This window comes from Trachurus japonicus, chromosome 15 (genome assembly GCF_045865225.1).
Source record: "Trachurus japonicus isolate A0001 chromosome 15, Traja_1.0".
In the NCBI taxonomy this organism is placed as follows: Eukaryota; Metazoa; Chordata; class Actinopteri; order Carangiformes; family Carangidae; genus Trachurus; species Trachurus japonicus.
Window position 1 is genome coordinate 703,145 of NC_140921.1, and position 16,265 is coordinate 719,409.

Sequence of the window (16,265 nt, forward strand, 5' to 3'; positions counted from 1 at the left end):
TTCCCACTGCACCTGAACACACCGAGCGTCAACTTGGGTCTCGACTCCGCCAGACTTTGAATTAGATCTAGTTTTACAAACATGTCGGCTTGCTTAAACTGAAAACCTTCAGATTCCTTCTTTTAGACCTAAAATGATAGGAACATACAGCCCTGAGGTTAATTTGACCAGAATTGTCCTTTAACACTCAGGATCTGGATCTGCTCATCTAGAAAAGTTCTGATCCAGATCCGACTGAGCTTTGAACAGCTGTGCTAAAAGTAATGGAAGTAATAGATTACCTGACAGTGTGATGCTGTGGACGATGGGTGTGATCAGAGCCTCCCAGCAGGTTCGTCCCAGAGCTTCAGCTGCTTCCGCGTCAGGAAGGAAACGGTCAGCGAACATCTGCTCGTGTCTCAGAGCGCTGTTCAGTCTGCACACACACACACACACACACACACACACACACACACACACACACACACACACACACAGAGTGAGCAGCTGTACCTGTTGAAGCAGTGGTGCGGGTCCGGTGTGAGTGGTGTGCCGGTGTGTTTATTGATCCGGTGTGAGTGGTGTGCCGGTGTGTTTATTGATCCGGTGTGAGCGGTGTTGCCGGTGTGTTTACTTGTTGAAGAGCAGCAGCAGCTGAGCTCCGTCCTCCATCACCTTCTGACACCAGCTGTGAGCCTTGGTGCTGTAGAACAGGAAGGTCCGACAGCACAGCTGCTCCTTGAACACCGGCCAGAACGTCGGCTTCGGACCCAGCACCTCGAAGCCGTGGACCCGGGTGTCGATGCCGCCCTGTGACACAGAGAGGAGGGGGGGTGAGGGGGGGCAGAGCAGAACTAGGGATGTCCCGATCCGATATTGATATCGGATTTGTGTCCGATATCAGCCAAAAAAACGTATATCGGATTATATCGGACTGCATCTAAAATCTCCGATATAAACGCTCCGATAAAAGCAGTCCATTATTCCGCTCCAGCACTTCTGTCCCATATGAATAGGTGACTCTCGTTCACACTCCAACACAGTAGGTGGCGTAATGCACCTTAATGTTGGTGCACCGCCTGCCAGAGAAGAAGAGTGCCCGGCTCCAGCATGCAGAGATCACATGATCACAACAACAACAGTGCTAAAGCCAGAATTAAATTAACGATGCTAATTTCTGTTAGCCTGTCTATGGCGTTTTACATTATACGTTAGCACTAAGCTAGCGGGCTTTATGTTTAGTTGTGACACTGGCTGTGTGTTTTGTTTCAAACTATGTGGGTTTGATTAAACATCTTTGATGCTTAAATATTGCTGCTTAATATATTGCTTTACTCCTCTTTTTATTTTATGTGCCATTTTTTTTACTGTAAAGCAGACTATAATCTTCAATTTGGAGTGACAAATAAAACCTTGAAGAAAGAAGATTTTGCCTTTGTTTGACATTGATGGAGGCTACATACAGTAATTCAATAATGTATGTTGTATGTAAGTATGTTTTTTGTATTTTGTTATTATTTATGTGAAACTTTGGACGTCATGGGACGCAAGACAAATTTCAGAGTGATCTGATAATAAAGTATAATCTAATCTAATCTAATCTAATCTAATCTAATCTAACAGTTGTTAATAAGGTTTATTTTTTAATATTTTACAGTTCAAAAGTCCTAAGCTCACTACTGTCTGTCCCATAGAAGAACATGACAGCAGCAGCCTGTCAGTCAGCAACAGGAGGACTCTCCTTTGTATTAGAATTTGAAAAATATAAATAATCGTTTTTTTTCACCACCCCTAATATCGGATCAATATCGGTATCGGGCTGATATTGAAGACTGCAATATCGGTATCGTATCGGAAGTGAAAAAGTGGTATCGGGACATCCCTAAGCAGAAGCAGAACTGGACTGGGTCTGACCTGCTGACACCGCTTCACCCTGATCTGGATGATGGACCAGAACCGGGTCATGTTCTCCAGCAGGACCACACGGCTGGCTGACGGAGTCACGTTCACCTGGACAACAAAAAACACACAAAAATATTAATGTGAATAACGTTGTTGGTTCAAGTGCGTTTCCATCTCAGACCTTTAAAGGAATAAGTTCAACATTTTGTCAAATTGGCCCATTGCCATAATCAGAGTTGTTTTAGAGGGAAATACAGAGACTGTTGATGAAAAACTGTCCCTGAAGGCAACGTGCATCAGTGGTTTTGCATGAATTTCCCTCTAAAACAACTCTGTGTGGTAACGTTGTGTTATTATCTCATAGCGTGGTGAATGTGCAGGTCACAACTTGTCCACCAGAGCGTTGTGGAGTTGTTGGATTGTGCATTTGATGAGTTTGATGAGGGAAACCAAGAAATCCCATAATGAGCCTCCGTAGCGTAGCTCTGAGCAGCTCACGGCTCTGCTTCGCCGTTCTAAAAACAGCTTGCACCGACAATTAAAGGTAACGAACCTACTGCTATGACTATAGGGGTTATGGCAATGCGCCAATTTGACTAAATGTTGAACTGTCCCTTTAATGCAAAGAAAACCGTGTGGATTAGGGATGTGGAGATTCACCGATTCATATCGGTGGTCCGATATAAACGTGTGCGATGCGACTGCACCGGTAGATTCAGGCTACATCGGACATAATTTATGGTTGAATTTGCGATGCATCTCTTCTAGCCTTCTACATCGGTAAATTTCATGGTTAAATCGATTTCATTTCATTTTCCGAGGCAACCTGAATGCACCACCGCGGAGCCGTGCGCAGCCTCCTGCCCCTGACAGCTACGCAGCTGCTGTAGCTGTAGTCAGAGCTGCCAAGAAAAGTAAACAGTCCGAGTGAAGCGGTGGGTCAATACTCGGCCGTCAGCGGCTGTAACTAGGAGCAGGGCCGTGGTAGATGTTCTGGTTGTAGTGAGCTGGGAAGCGGTGGTAGCCGCGGATGCTAACCGCTAGTTAGCGGTAGCGGTTAGCATCCGGACAGCTAGCGGGGCTAGTACAGTTAGCTCTCCTCTACTCTGCTGCACGGAGCTACACCTGAGCTCTGTCACTGGCTGGAGAGAAAACACAGACTCTCCACCCAGAAATGTCCCGTGCACAACAAAACATCTGTGACTTGTCTCTTTTAAGTTGTTTTGTGAAGCACTTTGTAAACTTGTGTTTTTAAAGGTGCTATATAAAGTTATTATTAGATTATAACATTGTAAAAGACCAAAATGCAGAGGTGCCACCACACAAGACTAGCCCATATGATTAAGCTCTTTGTAATTAAGTCATATCGTTATCAAATCGCATTTGAATCGCATCGCATCGTGAACAGGAGTGAATCGTATCGCATCGTATCGACGGCAGCTTCAGTGTATCGTTAATGTATCGTATCGGTGGCAGCGTATCGAGATGCGTATCGAATCGGCCTCAGTGGTGGAGATATACAACCCTAGTGTGGATGGAAGTATGGTTGATGAGGACCAGGACCAGACTCACTGTGTTGAGCTCCGTGTTGATGTTGGTCGGGTCGTCTCCTCCCAGCACCAGGACGCGGGCCGGCATGTAGCTGGAGTCCTCGCTGGCCACGAGGATGGCCAGTTGTCTACACACACACACACACACACACACACACACACACACACACAGGGTCAGAGGCGGTATGACTGACTGACTGACTGACTGATCGGTCGGTCGGTATTGATCGGTGATCGGTACCTGATGACGACTCCTTTGTGCATGTAGATGTTGATGAAGTGCGAGCCGGTGCAGCCGTTGGACTCCCAGTAGGTTTTGGGGTTCTTGTCCGTCAGCTTGTTCGCTCGATGGTGATTGGACGAGACCTCGACCTTCTCCCAGCACTTGTCCTCCTTCAGCTCCACACTGGACCCTGAACACAACACCAGTTAGGACCGGTTAGGACCGGTTGGGACAAGTTAGGACCGGTTAGGACCAATTAGGACCAATTAGGACCGGTTAGGACCAATTAGGACCAATTAGGACCAATTAGGACCAGTTGGGACCAGTTGGGACCAGCTAGGACTGGTTAGGACCAGCTAGGACCAGTTAGGACCAATTAGGACCAATAGGACCAATTAGGACCGGTTGGGACCAGTTGGGACCAGTTAGGACCGAATTAGGACCGGTTAGGACCAATTAGGACCAATTAGGACCAATTAGGACCGGTTAGGACCAATTAGGACCGGTTAGGACCGGTTAGGACCAATTAGGACCAGTTAGGACCAGTTAGGACCGAATTAGGACCGAATTAGGACCGGTTAGGACCAATTCGGACCAATTAGGACCGGTTAGGACCAATTAGGACCGGTTAGGACCGGTTAGGACCAATTAGGACCGGTTAGGACCGGTTAGGACAGGTTGGGACCGGTTGGGACCAGTTAGGACCGGTTAGGACCGGTTGGGACCAGTTGGGACCAGTTGGGACCAGTTGGGACCGAATTAGGACCGGTTAGGACCAATTAGGACCGGTGAGGACCGGTTAGGACCAGTAAGGACCAATTAGGACCAATTAGGACCGGTTAGAAAGCTACAGGCTACTGGTGCACACAGCCGCTCAGACAGGAACTGACCTTGGCAGAGGTTCCTGAGGAACACGTCGAAGAACGGGATGTTGATTGGCTGATGTCTGCGGCGATGCTCCTCGATCTGACCCAGCACCATCTGACCAGGAGGAACAGGAGAGGAACAGGAGAGGAACAGGAGAGGAACAGGAGAGGAACAGGAGAGGAACAGGAGAGGAACAGGAGAGGAACAGGAGAGGAACAGGAGAGGAACAGGAGAGGAACAGGAGAGGAACAGGAGAGGAACAGGAGAGGAACAGGAGAGGAACAGGTGAGGAACAGGAGAGGAACAGGTGAGGAACATGAGAAGGGATGTGAATCTTTGGGTGGCTCATGATTCGATTCCGATTTTTAGGGTCACCGATTCGATTCACAAATCGATTCGATTCAACCGATTCTTGATTTTATTTTTGCGATTTTTAGTTTGCTTATTAACACCAGACCATGTGAAAAAGTTGAATGATGATGATGTCTACAGACTATTATATCAGAAGCCATATTTCCCCCCAAAAAATGCACATCACATGTTTCAGATTTATTCAGCAGCAATATATTTGAACCATTTTAAAGTAAACTGCTACGTGAAGCTGATTTTATAGGCTACTCTCTTTTCTAAAGCCTGGACTGAAGGGATGTGAATATTAGGGTGTCTATTCGATTCAAAATCAGTTCTCATGCACATGCACATAGACATGTATCACCTGTAACAAAGGCTGCTTAAAAAAAAGAAAAAAAAGACGGCATTCCGCTCCCCTACGCCAGCTGACCTGCAGCCTGTCTGCAGCGCCACAGAGGAGCTGCTGCTGCTGCTGCTGGTCCTCTCTCTTCAGCCTGCTGTTTGGCTGCACTTTGTATGAGTTTAAAAAAGTGAAGATCTAACGTCACCTGAGCACCGATCAGCTGATCCAGAGCGCAGTGGATGTGGCTGCTCAGCTGGAGCGCGTGTGTGTTTAACGGCAAAAAAACAAACAAAAAAACAGCGATCGTCCTCTCTCCTCAATAGAGGGTCGGTTGCTGATGGGCACAAGCCTGGTCACAGACATTCAATAGAGCATTTAAATCAGATCAGTTAACGTTTGTAGGCGGTTAACGAGCGTCTTTTAGCGCCATGGCGTGCTGCAGCGCTGTGTACGGCGCTGTGAGGGTGCTTATTGAGACGGAGGAAAATTAATAAAAAATCGATTTTTGAAGATTATGAATCGATTCAGAATATTAGAGAATAAGAATCTCGATTCTTACATGAATCGATTTTTTCCCCCACCCCTAAACATGAGGCACAACAACATGTGAGGAACCAACATGAGGAACAGGTGCGGTACCTGTATGCATCCGGCCAGCACGCTGGTGGTCATCTTCTTGTAGAGGCTGGCGTACTTCTCACAGTCGGTGATGAGGTCACGCAGCTCGGTGACCAGCAGCAGGTTGGTGCTGTGTTTGTCCAGCGCCTTCACCAGCGCCTCCTTGGTGCCGAGCCGACACATCACCACCGCGTAGTCTTTGTTCAGGGACGCCAGCCGGTACAGGAAGCGGATGAACAGCTGCACCACCTGCGGGGACCAATCACAGGAGGTTAAAGGGATACGCCAACAGAAGGGTTAGTTAGAAACTCTTCAGCAACTCTAAAGGGAAACCGGCGGGCCGATCTTCGTCTCAGAGCTGACAAAACTCTCCGGTAAGGCATCTTGAGCGGTCAAATGCCGCTAACGGGACCAGATCGGTCAAAACGGAGGGTTCAAGCAAAGACGCTTTATTTTGGTTCAAGCTAGCTACATCGAGGGTAGGTTAGCTTCCTATTTCAAAGTAAAAGCACAAATTCTATCGTCATGGTTTTCTGTATGTAAAGGGCAACGGGTGTTTTATTTTGTGAAAGTAACCGGAAGTGCGTTGGTCACAACGGCTAGCTTGAGTAGCGCCGAATTCGTCCCAACAAAATAGTAAACAGCTGGTATTTAGACAAATTAACGACACACTGCTGATCTAAACGGCTACTTTCTCACCTAAACATGTTTGAAATGTTGATGAAGTGAAATATTTACAGAGTTTAGAGCTAAAATGAAACCAGCTTCTGACTGCTGGTTTCAGCTCAGGTAGGAGGCAGGCTAACACTACCCATACACTTCCAGTGTTTGAGCTAAGCTAATTAGCGACTTTAGGTGGAGGCAGGCTAACACTACCCATACACTTCCAGTGTTTGAGCTAAGCTAATTAGCGACTTTAGGTGGAGGCAGGCTAACACTACCTATACACTTCCAGTGTTTGAGCTAAGCTAATTAGCAACTTTAGGTGGAGGCAGGCTAACACTACCTATACACTTCCAGTGTTTGAGCTAAGCTAATTAGCGACTTTAGGTGGAGGCAGGCTAACACTACCTATACACTTCCAGTGTTTGAGCTAAGCTAATTAGCAACTTTAGGTAGGAGGCAGGCTAACACTACCCATATACTTCCAGTGTTTGAGCTAAGCTAATTAGTGACTTTAGGTAGGAGGCAGGCTAACACTACCTATACACTTCCAGTGTTTGAGCTAAGCTAATTAGCAACTTTAGGTAGGAGGCAGGCTAACACTACCTATACACTTCCAGTGTTTGAGCTAAGCTAATTAGCAACTTTAGGTGGAGGCAGGCTAACACTACCTATACACTTCCAGCGTTTGAGCTAAGCTAATTAGCGACTTTAGGTGGAGGCAGGCTAACACTACCTATACACTTCCAGTGTTTGAGCTAAGCTAATTAGCGACTTTAGGTGGAGGCAGGCTAACACTACCTATACACTTCCAGTGTTTGAGCTAAGCTAATTAGCAACTTTAGGTAGGAGGCAGGCTAACACTACCCATATACTTCCAGTGTTTGAGCTAAGCTAATTAGCAACTTTAGGTGGAGGCAGGCTAACACTACCTATACACTTCCAGCGTTTGAGCTAAGCTAATTAGCGACTTTAGGTGGAGGCAGGCTAACACTACCTATACACTTCCAGTGTTTGAGCTAAGCTAATTAGCGACTTTAGGTGGAGGCAGGCTAACACTACCTATACACTTCCAGTGTTTGAGCTAAGCTAATTACGGCGATACGACTCTATCTCCCTTGTTACTGCACACACAGTGGAAAGGATGGTGTCTATCTGCTGGTCATGGGCTCGGGAGTGAGGCAAGACGCGAAAAAAAAATGTTGGTGTATCCCTTTAACGCACGGCGGGGGCGGGGGGCGTGTCCCTGCTGCGTTCCCGCGGCTCTCACCTCTCTGTCGTTGATGAAGGCCGTCATGGAGGACAGGCAGGGCTCGATGCTCTCGTGCCACGGCAGCACGTCCTCCTGGTAGTTGTCCAGGAACTTGTTCAGGATTCTGACGGACAACAACAAGAAGAAGGAAGAAGACGATCCATCACCGTGGCAACAGCAGGACGTCACACACACACACACACAGAGGCTGTGTCCGAAATCACCCCCTACTCACTATATAGTGCACTATATAGTGACCACGCCATTTTGTAGTGGTGTCCGAATGTTTAGTGATTATTAATGTTCACTATATAGTGCACTGAATCTATCCCACAATTCACCGCGAAATGTAGTGAACATCCGATGGTCACTAACCGGAGCAAGATATCCCATCATGCATTGCGGTCACGGATCGACGCCGTTAACACACCGGCCCAGAACGACCGGTGTAGCTACCAAATAAATGCAGTAGTGCAGCAGCCTCAATAAATGTGTCCAGGCTGCCAGAGTTTTCCGGTCACGGCTTCCACAGACTCCCAAAATAAACGTCGGAGCAAATTTCCTAACAAGTGTTATAAACTGACCACAGACTCTGGATAGCGATGCTAATTTCTGTTAGCCCGTCTATGGTGTTTTACATTAACGTTAGCATTAAGCTAGCGGAAGTTATGCTTAGTTGTGACACTGGCTGTGTGTGTTTTGAATGTTGTTTCAAACTATGTGGGTTTGATTGAACATCTTTGATGCTTAAATATATATATATTACCGCTGAATATATTGCTTTACTCCTCTACACCGGCCGTTGCCATGTTTGTATCCATGGTACCTGCACCAGCTGTTACAATCGCTGTCGGAACGTTTTAATTACGCGACGTAATACGTCATTAACTGTGCGGCGGAGTAGTGTCCGAAAGTGTTTTTTTATTTGACCAGTGAGTCCACTATATAGTCCACTATATTGAATTCACTATATAGGGAGGAGGGAGGAGGGAATGAGTGAGTGATTTCGGACACAACCAGAGAGAGAGAGACAGGAGGCTGTGATTGGTCGGTACCTGAGGATGGAGAGCTGCACGGCGCGGTCGGCTCGGTGCTGCTCCATCAGACGCACCAGGTCCTGGTAGGTGTCACGGCTGTGGGTCACCTGCACGCAGAGCATCAATGAACCAATGACAGCTGATCGATCATTTCATTTCCCTTCTGATACTTGTGCTGTGGGTATCGCCCGGTACCGAAACCAGTGTGTGATTAGAAAGAAATCAATTTACCGTACTTTCCGGACTATAGAGCCACCCGAGTATAAGCCGCACCAGCTAAATGTTAAAAGAAAATAAATACATAGGCTGCACTTGAATATAAGCTGCAGGTTTTCATGTTGTAACATGAGATATTTACACAGAAGGGAACTGTGCTAACTAATTAGATAAACAACATATTTACACTATCTATTAAAGGGAAACTATGCAAGTCTGCTCGCTTTTCCTCTGTTTTGGTTACGCTCCTCTCCTCCATGTGCATCTGTTTACAACGAAGCCGGTGAAACATCAATAAATGGAACGGTGGATAACGTTACATAACATATACGATGTTACGGCGTGTGTGTTTGTGTAGTCTTAACCGTCATAAACAAAAGATTACGGGTTACGGAGCGTTTGTGTTGCGGTGCAGAGACGAGAGCTGGGACACCGGGGCGTCGCTGGGTGAAGTCCAGCAGCTTCACCCACAAACTCTGCCTCAATTCACATCATCTGTTTCCATAACAAAAAGTTGCATTTTCCTTTAATCGATACGCTGACAAATCCACCCCCCCCCAAAGCGTATAAACTTTTATGCGCATTTACTGCCTTTTTTCGAATTTCCGGCGTTTCCATCCAAATATTTATTCACAATTTTTGAAAATGCGAATAAAAAAAGGTGGATGGAAACGCAACTATTGTTTTAAGGCCTGGTTCAGGTTAAACTCGTTGTAAAACATGGATGAACACAACAAAAGAAAGACTTCCAACTTTCTAACTTTTATTGTCCAATTTGAGTCAGACACAACTGAAAAATAACAAATATAAATCTAGGGATATATAACAATTCCTTTAAAAAGTTAAGCTGTTAAACTGCAGCCACAGTGTCTGTCGGCTCAGAAAAGACCTGTGCTACGTGACGTTCACATGAGTCCTGACTGGAAAATGAAACTGAAAAAAAAAAGAAAAAAATAAACTCTCAGAAGAAACGCTGAACTTTAACAACAGAGACACGCGTACGCAGGTTATTTGTAGCACTGGTCGCTTCGTTAATAAACGGAACAACTCTTGTTTGTGTGTGTGTGTGTGTGTGTGTGTGTGTGTGTACCTGGCTGCGCTCCTCCTCCAGCTGCGACGTGTCGTCACACAGCAGCTGCTCCAGAGTCTGAATCACCTCCTTCGTGGCCGTGAGCTCCTTCAGACTGACCACCAACATCTGGAGCTCCGTGTCCTTAAAGTCCAGCTGCTCCCGGCTCTCTGACACACACACACACACACACACACACACACACACACAGTCAACACAGCAGCTACAACACAACACCTGTGTGTATTACAACTCCGTTACCGTTACAGACAATAAAATGCTCCGTTACTTGACTCAAGAAGTTCCTGAAGTCACTAAATAATAACACACCTGTTAAAGTGTAGGACGTTATAAACACAATAGTTTTTTTCAGTTCATCAACCGGTCAGAAAAAAGCCGTTAATTAACGAGGGGTTAGGGGGGACGAGTCCAAATAATTTGACGTATTTGAGCATTTTATTTAAAAAAAATAAATAACGAAAGTTATTTTTCCTGGTACCGTATTTTCCGGACTATATGTCGCACCGGAGTTTTAGTCGCATCTGTCAAAAAAATAAGTCATGAAGAGGAAAAAAGACATATATAAGTCGCATTTATTTTTGAAACATTTAATTAATAGCCGGGTCTCACATAATGGCTGGGGCTTTGTGTACATGAACAAATAAAGGCCGGCAAAGTCCGGAAAATACAGTAATTACTTATTTTTATGATGTAATAACTCGGTTACAAACTCAGTTATATTTGAGGATAGTACCGTATTGACCCGAATATAAGACGATATTTTTTCCGTCAAAAAAAGTCTGAAAAAGACGGGTCGTCTTATATTCGGGGTCTAGATATTTATATATGCAAATCAGCGGGTGACATCAAACAACGTCTGTCCAAGCAAGTCAGGGCTTTTCTTCCTCTCACACTCACACACCAGTGACCTGCAGAGATGCAGCTGCATCTGAGAGGACGATCGCGCGTGTGTGCACCAAGTGTGTGTGTGTGTTGCCCCTTGGCCACACAGCAGAGCGCTGCCACACAGTTACAGCTCAACTCCACTCGGTTTAGGTCATTTTAATCACAGCTGACTCCTTCACAGTTCCTCCGGGGGCGGGGTCGTCATATCACAGCGGCTACGGCCGCGTTGTCTCCGGGGACAGGGACACACCGGACACGGAGGCGCCGAATAGCTGCGAAGCGCCGAGAAGCTGAGCCAGTTTCCTTTCGGGGCTCAATGTTAAACGACTGTGTCGTTCACACCAGACGTCCTGCAGCGATCGTTTCAGTGTCTGGTCTATTTTGTGCGCGAGCTGCGAGCGACTGCGTCAAGCCGGGCAGGTCAAACAAAGAAACACGAGAGAATCCGCTCAACTTTCAAAATCGAAACAATTTTCTAAATAAAACACCGCAATTGATGCGCGTGCCTTTTTGTGTAAACAGAGCGCAAGAGAGATGGACACACACCTACACACATTCAGAGAGATCAGTGGGCGCTACAATCTACCAGAACGTTATTTCACAGATACTGAAAACATGATTTTAAAAAGATTAATTTTTTCTTTGATTTTGTCTGAAAAAGGTATTTTTCCAAAGACAGGACTTGAAAAAGGGGGGTCGTCTTATATTCAGGGTCGTCTTATATTCGGGTCAATACGGTAATATGTCACTATAACTAATGACTTTTTTAAAGTAAGGAGCCCAAACACGGTCCTGAGGAGGAGGTCTGGTGTCTGGTGTTTCACCTTTGCTCTCCAGCTTGTGCACCATGGAGATGTGGTTGAGGGCGATGATGGCGAGCATGGTCTCGGCGCGGGACAGGCTCAGGCACTTCTTGAGGACGGCGGTGACGTCGCAGGCGACCAGCTGCTCGGCCAGGCTCTTGTGGTTGGAGATGAGCATGATGATGACGAGGAGGCCGTTCCTCACCGAGAGCATGCAGCTGCAGGGACGAGACCAGACCAACGAGCAGCTCACATCAACGTTCACACTCACAAAACGTTCACACTCACAAAACACTAACACATCCCCTTCACATTCATGCTGCAGAGAAGACTTTTACACAGTTGTAGCCTATTTTATACATTTAAAAGAATAGTTCACCCAAAATTCAAATGTCCCTCATGATCTCCTCCCCCTCATGTGGACTAAGGGCTGGGAGAAGTTTCAGAGTCCTCCGTGGCTTCTCTGAGTTACAGGGGGTCTCGGCGTAGCAGTGCATGTCCATATGACGGTTGCAAATGGATACCAACTGTCTTCATAACAAAAAGACACCAAAAAACATCTCTCGCGATTTGCGCCGGCATCAGTAATCGCACCGACGCCGGCGCAAAATTCGCGAGATTTGGACGGACCAGGAAGAGGAGCTTCTGCTACAAAACAAGCTTTAATATAGACTTATTTAATTTTTTTTGGGACAATTTCTCATGTCGGGGCTTCAATACAAGAGGGACATTACAGACGAGCACTATGGAGGTATCTGGATGTTTTTTGGTGTGTCTTTTTGGACAAAGAAAAGTGAGCTCCGTTCGCAACCGTCATATGGACATGCAGTGCTGCACGGAGCCCCGCTGGAACTCAGAGAAGACACGGAGGACTCTGAAACTTCTCACAGCCCTTAGTCCACATGAGGGGGAGGAGGAGATCATGAGTGGAATTTCAATTTTGAGTGAACTATCCCTTAACCCCCTAACCAGTTTGTTTCTGTGTTTCTTCCTCTCTCAGCCCCAGAAGTCTGATTGAAAGATGTGCAGTCTGTGGCTCTGACTTGTCTATGAAAGAATCTCTGACATGCTGAGAAATTAAGACCAATTTATCATAGAACAATCAAATTTGTCGTGTTTTTGTTTGTTGTTTGTTGTTGTTGTTTGTTCTCTGTCACTATCGATCTGTCTCTCAGCAGAGGAAACACTCAGCAACTCAAAGTCCACTGTTTCCTTTAGAAGATAAATCCATAGTGCGGTCTGAAGCTCTGGGAGCTGATGTCGCCATGTCATCAATCATTTTCCAGGACAACTGAAGTTTTTTTTTTCTCAATTTCCATGTGTTTTACCTCAGTGCTTCTCAAACTTTTCTCAAACTATCAAGGACCCTAAACTGACACAAATTAGACCACGGACAGAAATACACAAATACTTGTTCTGAGACTGAAGAACTTTACCCTTTCAGTCAATGTACGTTAAAAATTGTTGGAAATATTGTAGAGAAAGAGTGGTACCATTTCTCAAAAAACATTTAAACATTTCTAGAAAAAAAGTGGTAAAAATTCTAAAGTTAAAAACTCACTTTTTTGTGGTAAAGTTTCTCAAAAATGTGGTAAAAATAATCAAAAAAAAAAAAGTTTTTAATAAATTCTAGAAGAAACTGGTAAAAAATTTCAAAAACCTTTTTTTTTTTTTTTTTTTTCTAGAAAATGTGGCAAAATTTCAGGAAAAAGTTGTGGACCCCCTTGAACCCTCTCAAGGACCCCTGAGGGTCCCCGTACCTCACGTTGAGAACCACTGTTTTACATGAATGGAAAATCGTTCAGCCCTTTTCCAGCACTGCAAAAACTCAAATATCTTACCAAGTATATTTGTCTTCTAGTCAAAATGTCATTTCTAGTCAAAACAAATCTCATTCTACTTAAAATCAGACTCATCACCTTAAAAAGCAGCTTGTTTTTAGACACTTTTTACTTCTTTCAAGCAGATTTTCACTTGAAATAAGTAGAAAAATCTGATAGTGGAGCAAGTTTTTCTTTCATATTACAAGCACTGGCAGATTTTTCTACTTATTTCAAGTGAAAATGTGTTTGAAACAAGTGAAAATGATCTAAAAACAAGTTCATTTTTAGGTGATGAGTCTTATTTTAAGTGGAAAGAGATTAGTTTTGACTAGAAATTAGACAAATATTCTTGGAAAGATGTTGAGTTTTTGCAGTGAGACTTTCCAGACGCATGGGAACCCTGCACATGACCACACACACACACACACACACACACACACACAGCAGCCGGCGGCCTCACCCTTTGGTCTGCAGCATGAGGTCGATGGCGGCGGGGATGGCGCCCAGCAGCCCTCGGGCACCCTCGGGCGTGGCCGAGCCGATGCTGGCGAAGATCTCCAGCATCATCTGGGTGCCGGACTCGGACAGGGGGACGCTGCTGCCCACGCTGCGCAGGTCGTGTTTACTGGCCCCGGTGATGACCTTCAGGGTCTGAGGGAGGAAACACAGCTGCTGATTGGTCTGAAGTCTGAAGATGAGCTCTTAAACTTCTTTAACTCAGGTAGAAGAGACCGAGTCACAACCGCCTCAAAAACTCCTTCATCCCTCTGTCCATTAAACTGATGAATGAGCAGCTGGTGTGATGACGTGTATGAATGTTTGTGTGTCCGTACATCTGTCACTATCTACTCTCTGAGGCATATTGCACTTCAATGATTTTACTCAGGGTATATACAGGAATCTTGAAGTTAATTCTAAAACCTGAGGAAACGAAAAGAGGAACCTGGAGCACACGAGTCACTGGTGATGGAAATAATTTACAAGAAACAAGACCAACGTTTCGACGTCTTGTTTCTGCACTAAGTAAATTATTTCCATCACCAGTGACTCGTGTGCTCCAGGTTCCTCTTTTCGTTTCCTCAGGTTTTTGGTCCTTCCTGAGAGCACCGACCTCCACCTGTGGAGTGGCTGCAGCGCACAGATACTCCTTCCTTAATTCTAAAACCTTTTTAAGACTTTTTCAAGACCTTCTCAATATTTTTCAACACCTCACCACCACTTCAAGCTGTAACCATTTACATCAGTGACACTTTTAACTTAACAGTTTTAGTTTGTGATAAAGACTATAAACCGCTATGATGATGATGATTCAAAATAGGCTGGGATAATGAATCAAAGGCAAAGTTTATTAAAAAAAACAAACGTTGCTCCACTCTCAAAAAACAAAAACAACAATCAAGACAGTCATGACATGTGCCAGCTCGTTTGATTTTGTTTCTAGTAGGGCTGTAGCCGATATCTGAGTACTCGCTCAACTTGGGCAGTATACCTTCAAAATTTAAGACGTTATAATGTCGTGAAAAGACTTTTTAATACTTTTTAAGGGTCTTAATTTTCCCAACATTGATTTATCACCTTTTAATACTTTTCAAGACCCCGCGGATACCCTGTACTGTATGTTTTTGTCTTGTTGTGAAGCAGCACTGCTCTCTGTCCCAGAGAAATTTCTCCCACGGGAGACTAAAGCCCTATTCGCACGGGATTAGTTTTACCTGGGGACGTCTGGTCATTTGTAAATGACCCCCCCACGTCTGTGTTTCTTGCGGTGCATTCACACGGGATAAGTGAAGTCTGTATTTTACTCTAGTTTACTGACATTAAGGCTCCGATATGACGTCAAAGCTGCACGTCGGTCGTAACATCCGCTGCTGTCACATCCATGTGAGAAGCAAATGTAAATGAAATGTCAAAGCAGCAACGTGACTTTACAACAGTGCAGTTGTTGTCACAGTAACGGGCCGTCACAGCATTTGTATTAAAAAGCCGCATGTCAATATCCTCCGAAATTTCGCTCTTTTTATGGATCTGAGCTGTTTATTCTAATGGGTCCAGCACCGATACAAGCCTGTGTTTGCACCTAAACGCCTTCGAAATTGCTGCTCATAATTTCCACCACAGCCTCCATGTTTCAACCCTACAGTAGCTATGGTTTCAACCGGGGAAGAACTAAACATGCCCCTCAATTACTGAGATGCAGATTGGCACGGGACTAGTTTTACCACGGGACGTCGGTCTTTGGTGAAATATAGTCGGTCATCTGCGGGGGAATTTTTACTTTACAAATGACTGACATGGCGCATTCACACGGGATTAAGATCACAGACGTCCTCCGCAATTATTACTAATTACCAGAGGTCCCCAGGTAAAACTAATCCTGTGCGAATAGGGCTTAATAAATGATTTTGAACTTGCGACTCACCGCCAGAGCCAGCTGCTGCACCTGCGTGACGGAGCAGAACTCCTGCATGCAGGACAGCACGGCCTTCACGCCGCCCTCGGTGGCGAACGACACCCTCCACTCGTAGCGCAGCATCAGCAGGTGGGTGAGGCGCAGGCAGCTGGTCACCACGTCTCTGGAGGACGAGGACAGCAGCTCCACCAGCAGCTTCAGCACCTTGTCCCTGATAGAGGAGGACACACACAGAGGCACAGACACACACACA

General features: G+C 45.5%; 1 protein-coding gene across 1 annotated transcript in view; it reads right to left on the minus strand.

Moving 5' to 3' along the window:
* The window catches only part of cul9 (cullin 9), a 101,070-nt gene that overhangs the window by 55,612 nt on the left and 29,193 nt on the right, over positions 1-16,265 (minus strand). The window contains exons 10-22 of the mRNA XM_085799144.1: positions 16,022-16,223; positions 14,063-14,253; positions 11,801-11,997; positions 10,092-10,240; positions 8,804-8,892; positions 7,767-7,872; positions 5,855-6,082; positions 4,545-4,635; positions 3,673-3,844; positions 3,454-3,559; positions 1,894-1,989; positions 614-789; positions 282-415 (exon numbers count right to left, since the gene is read on the minus strand). Of these exons, the coding sequence (XP_085655270.1) occupies positions 282-415; positions 614-789; positions 1,894-1,989; positions 3,454-3,559; positions 3,673-3,844; positions 4,545-4,635; positions 5,855-6,082; positions 7,767-7,872; positions 8,804-8,892; positions 10,092-10,240; positions 11,801-11,997; positions 14,063-14,253; positions 16,022-16,223 (1,937 nt within the window). The remainder of the gene's footprint in view (positions 1-281; positions 416-613; positions 790-1,893; positions 1,990-3,453; positions 3,560-3,672; positions 3,845-4,544; positions 4,636-5,854; positions 6,083-7,766; positions 7,873-8,803; positions 8,893-10,091; positions 10,241-11,800; positions 11,998-14,062; positions 14,254-16,021; positions 16,224-16,265) is intronic.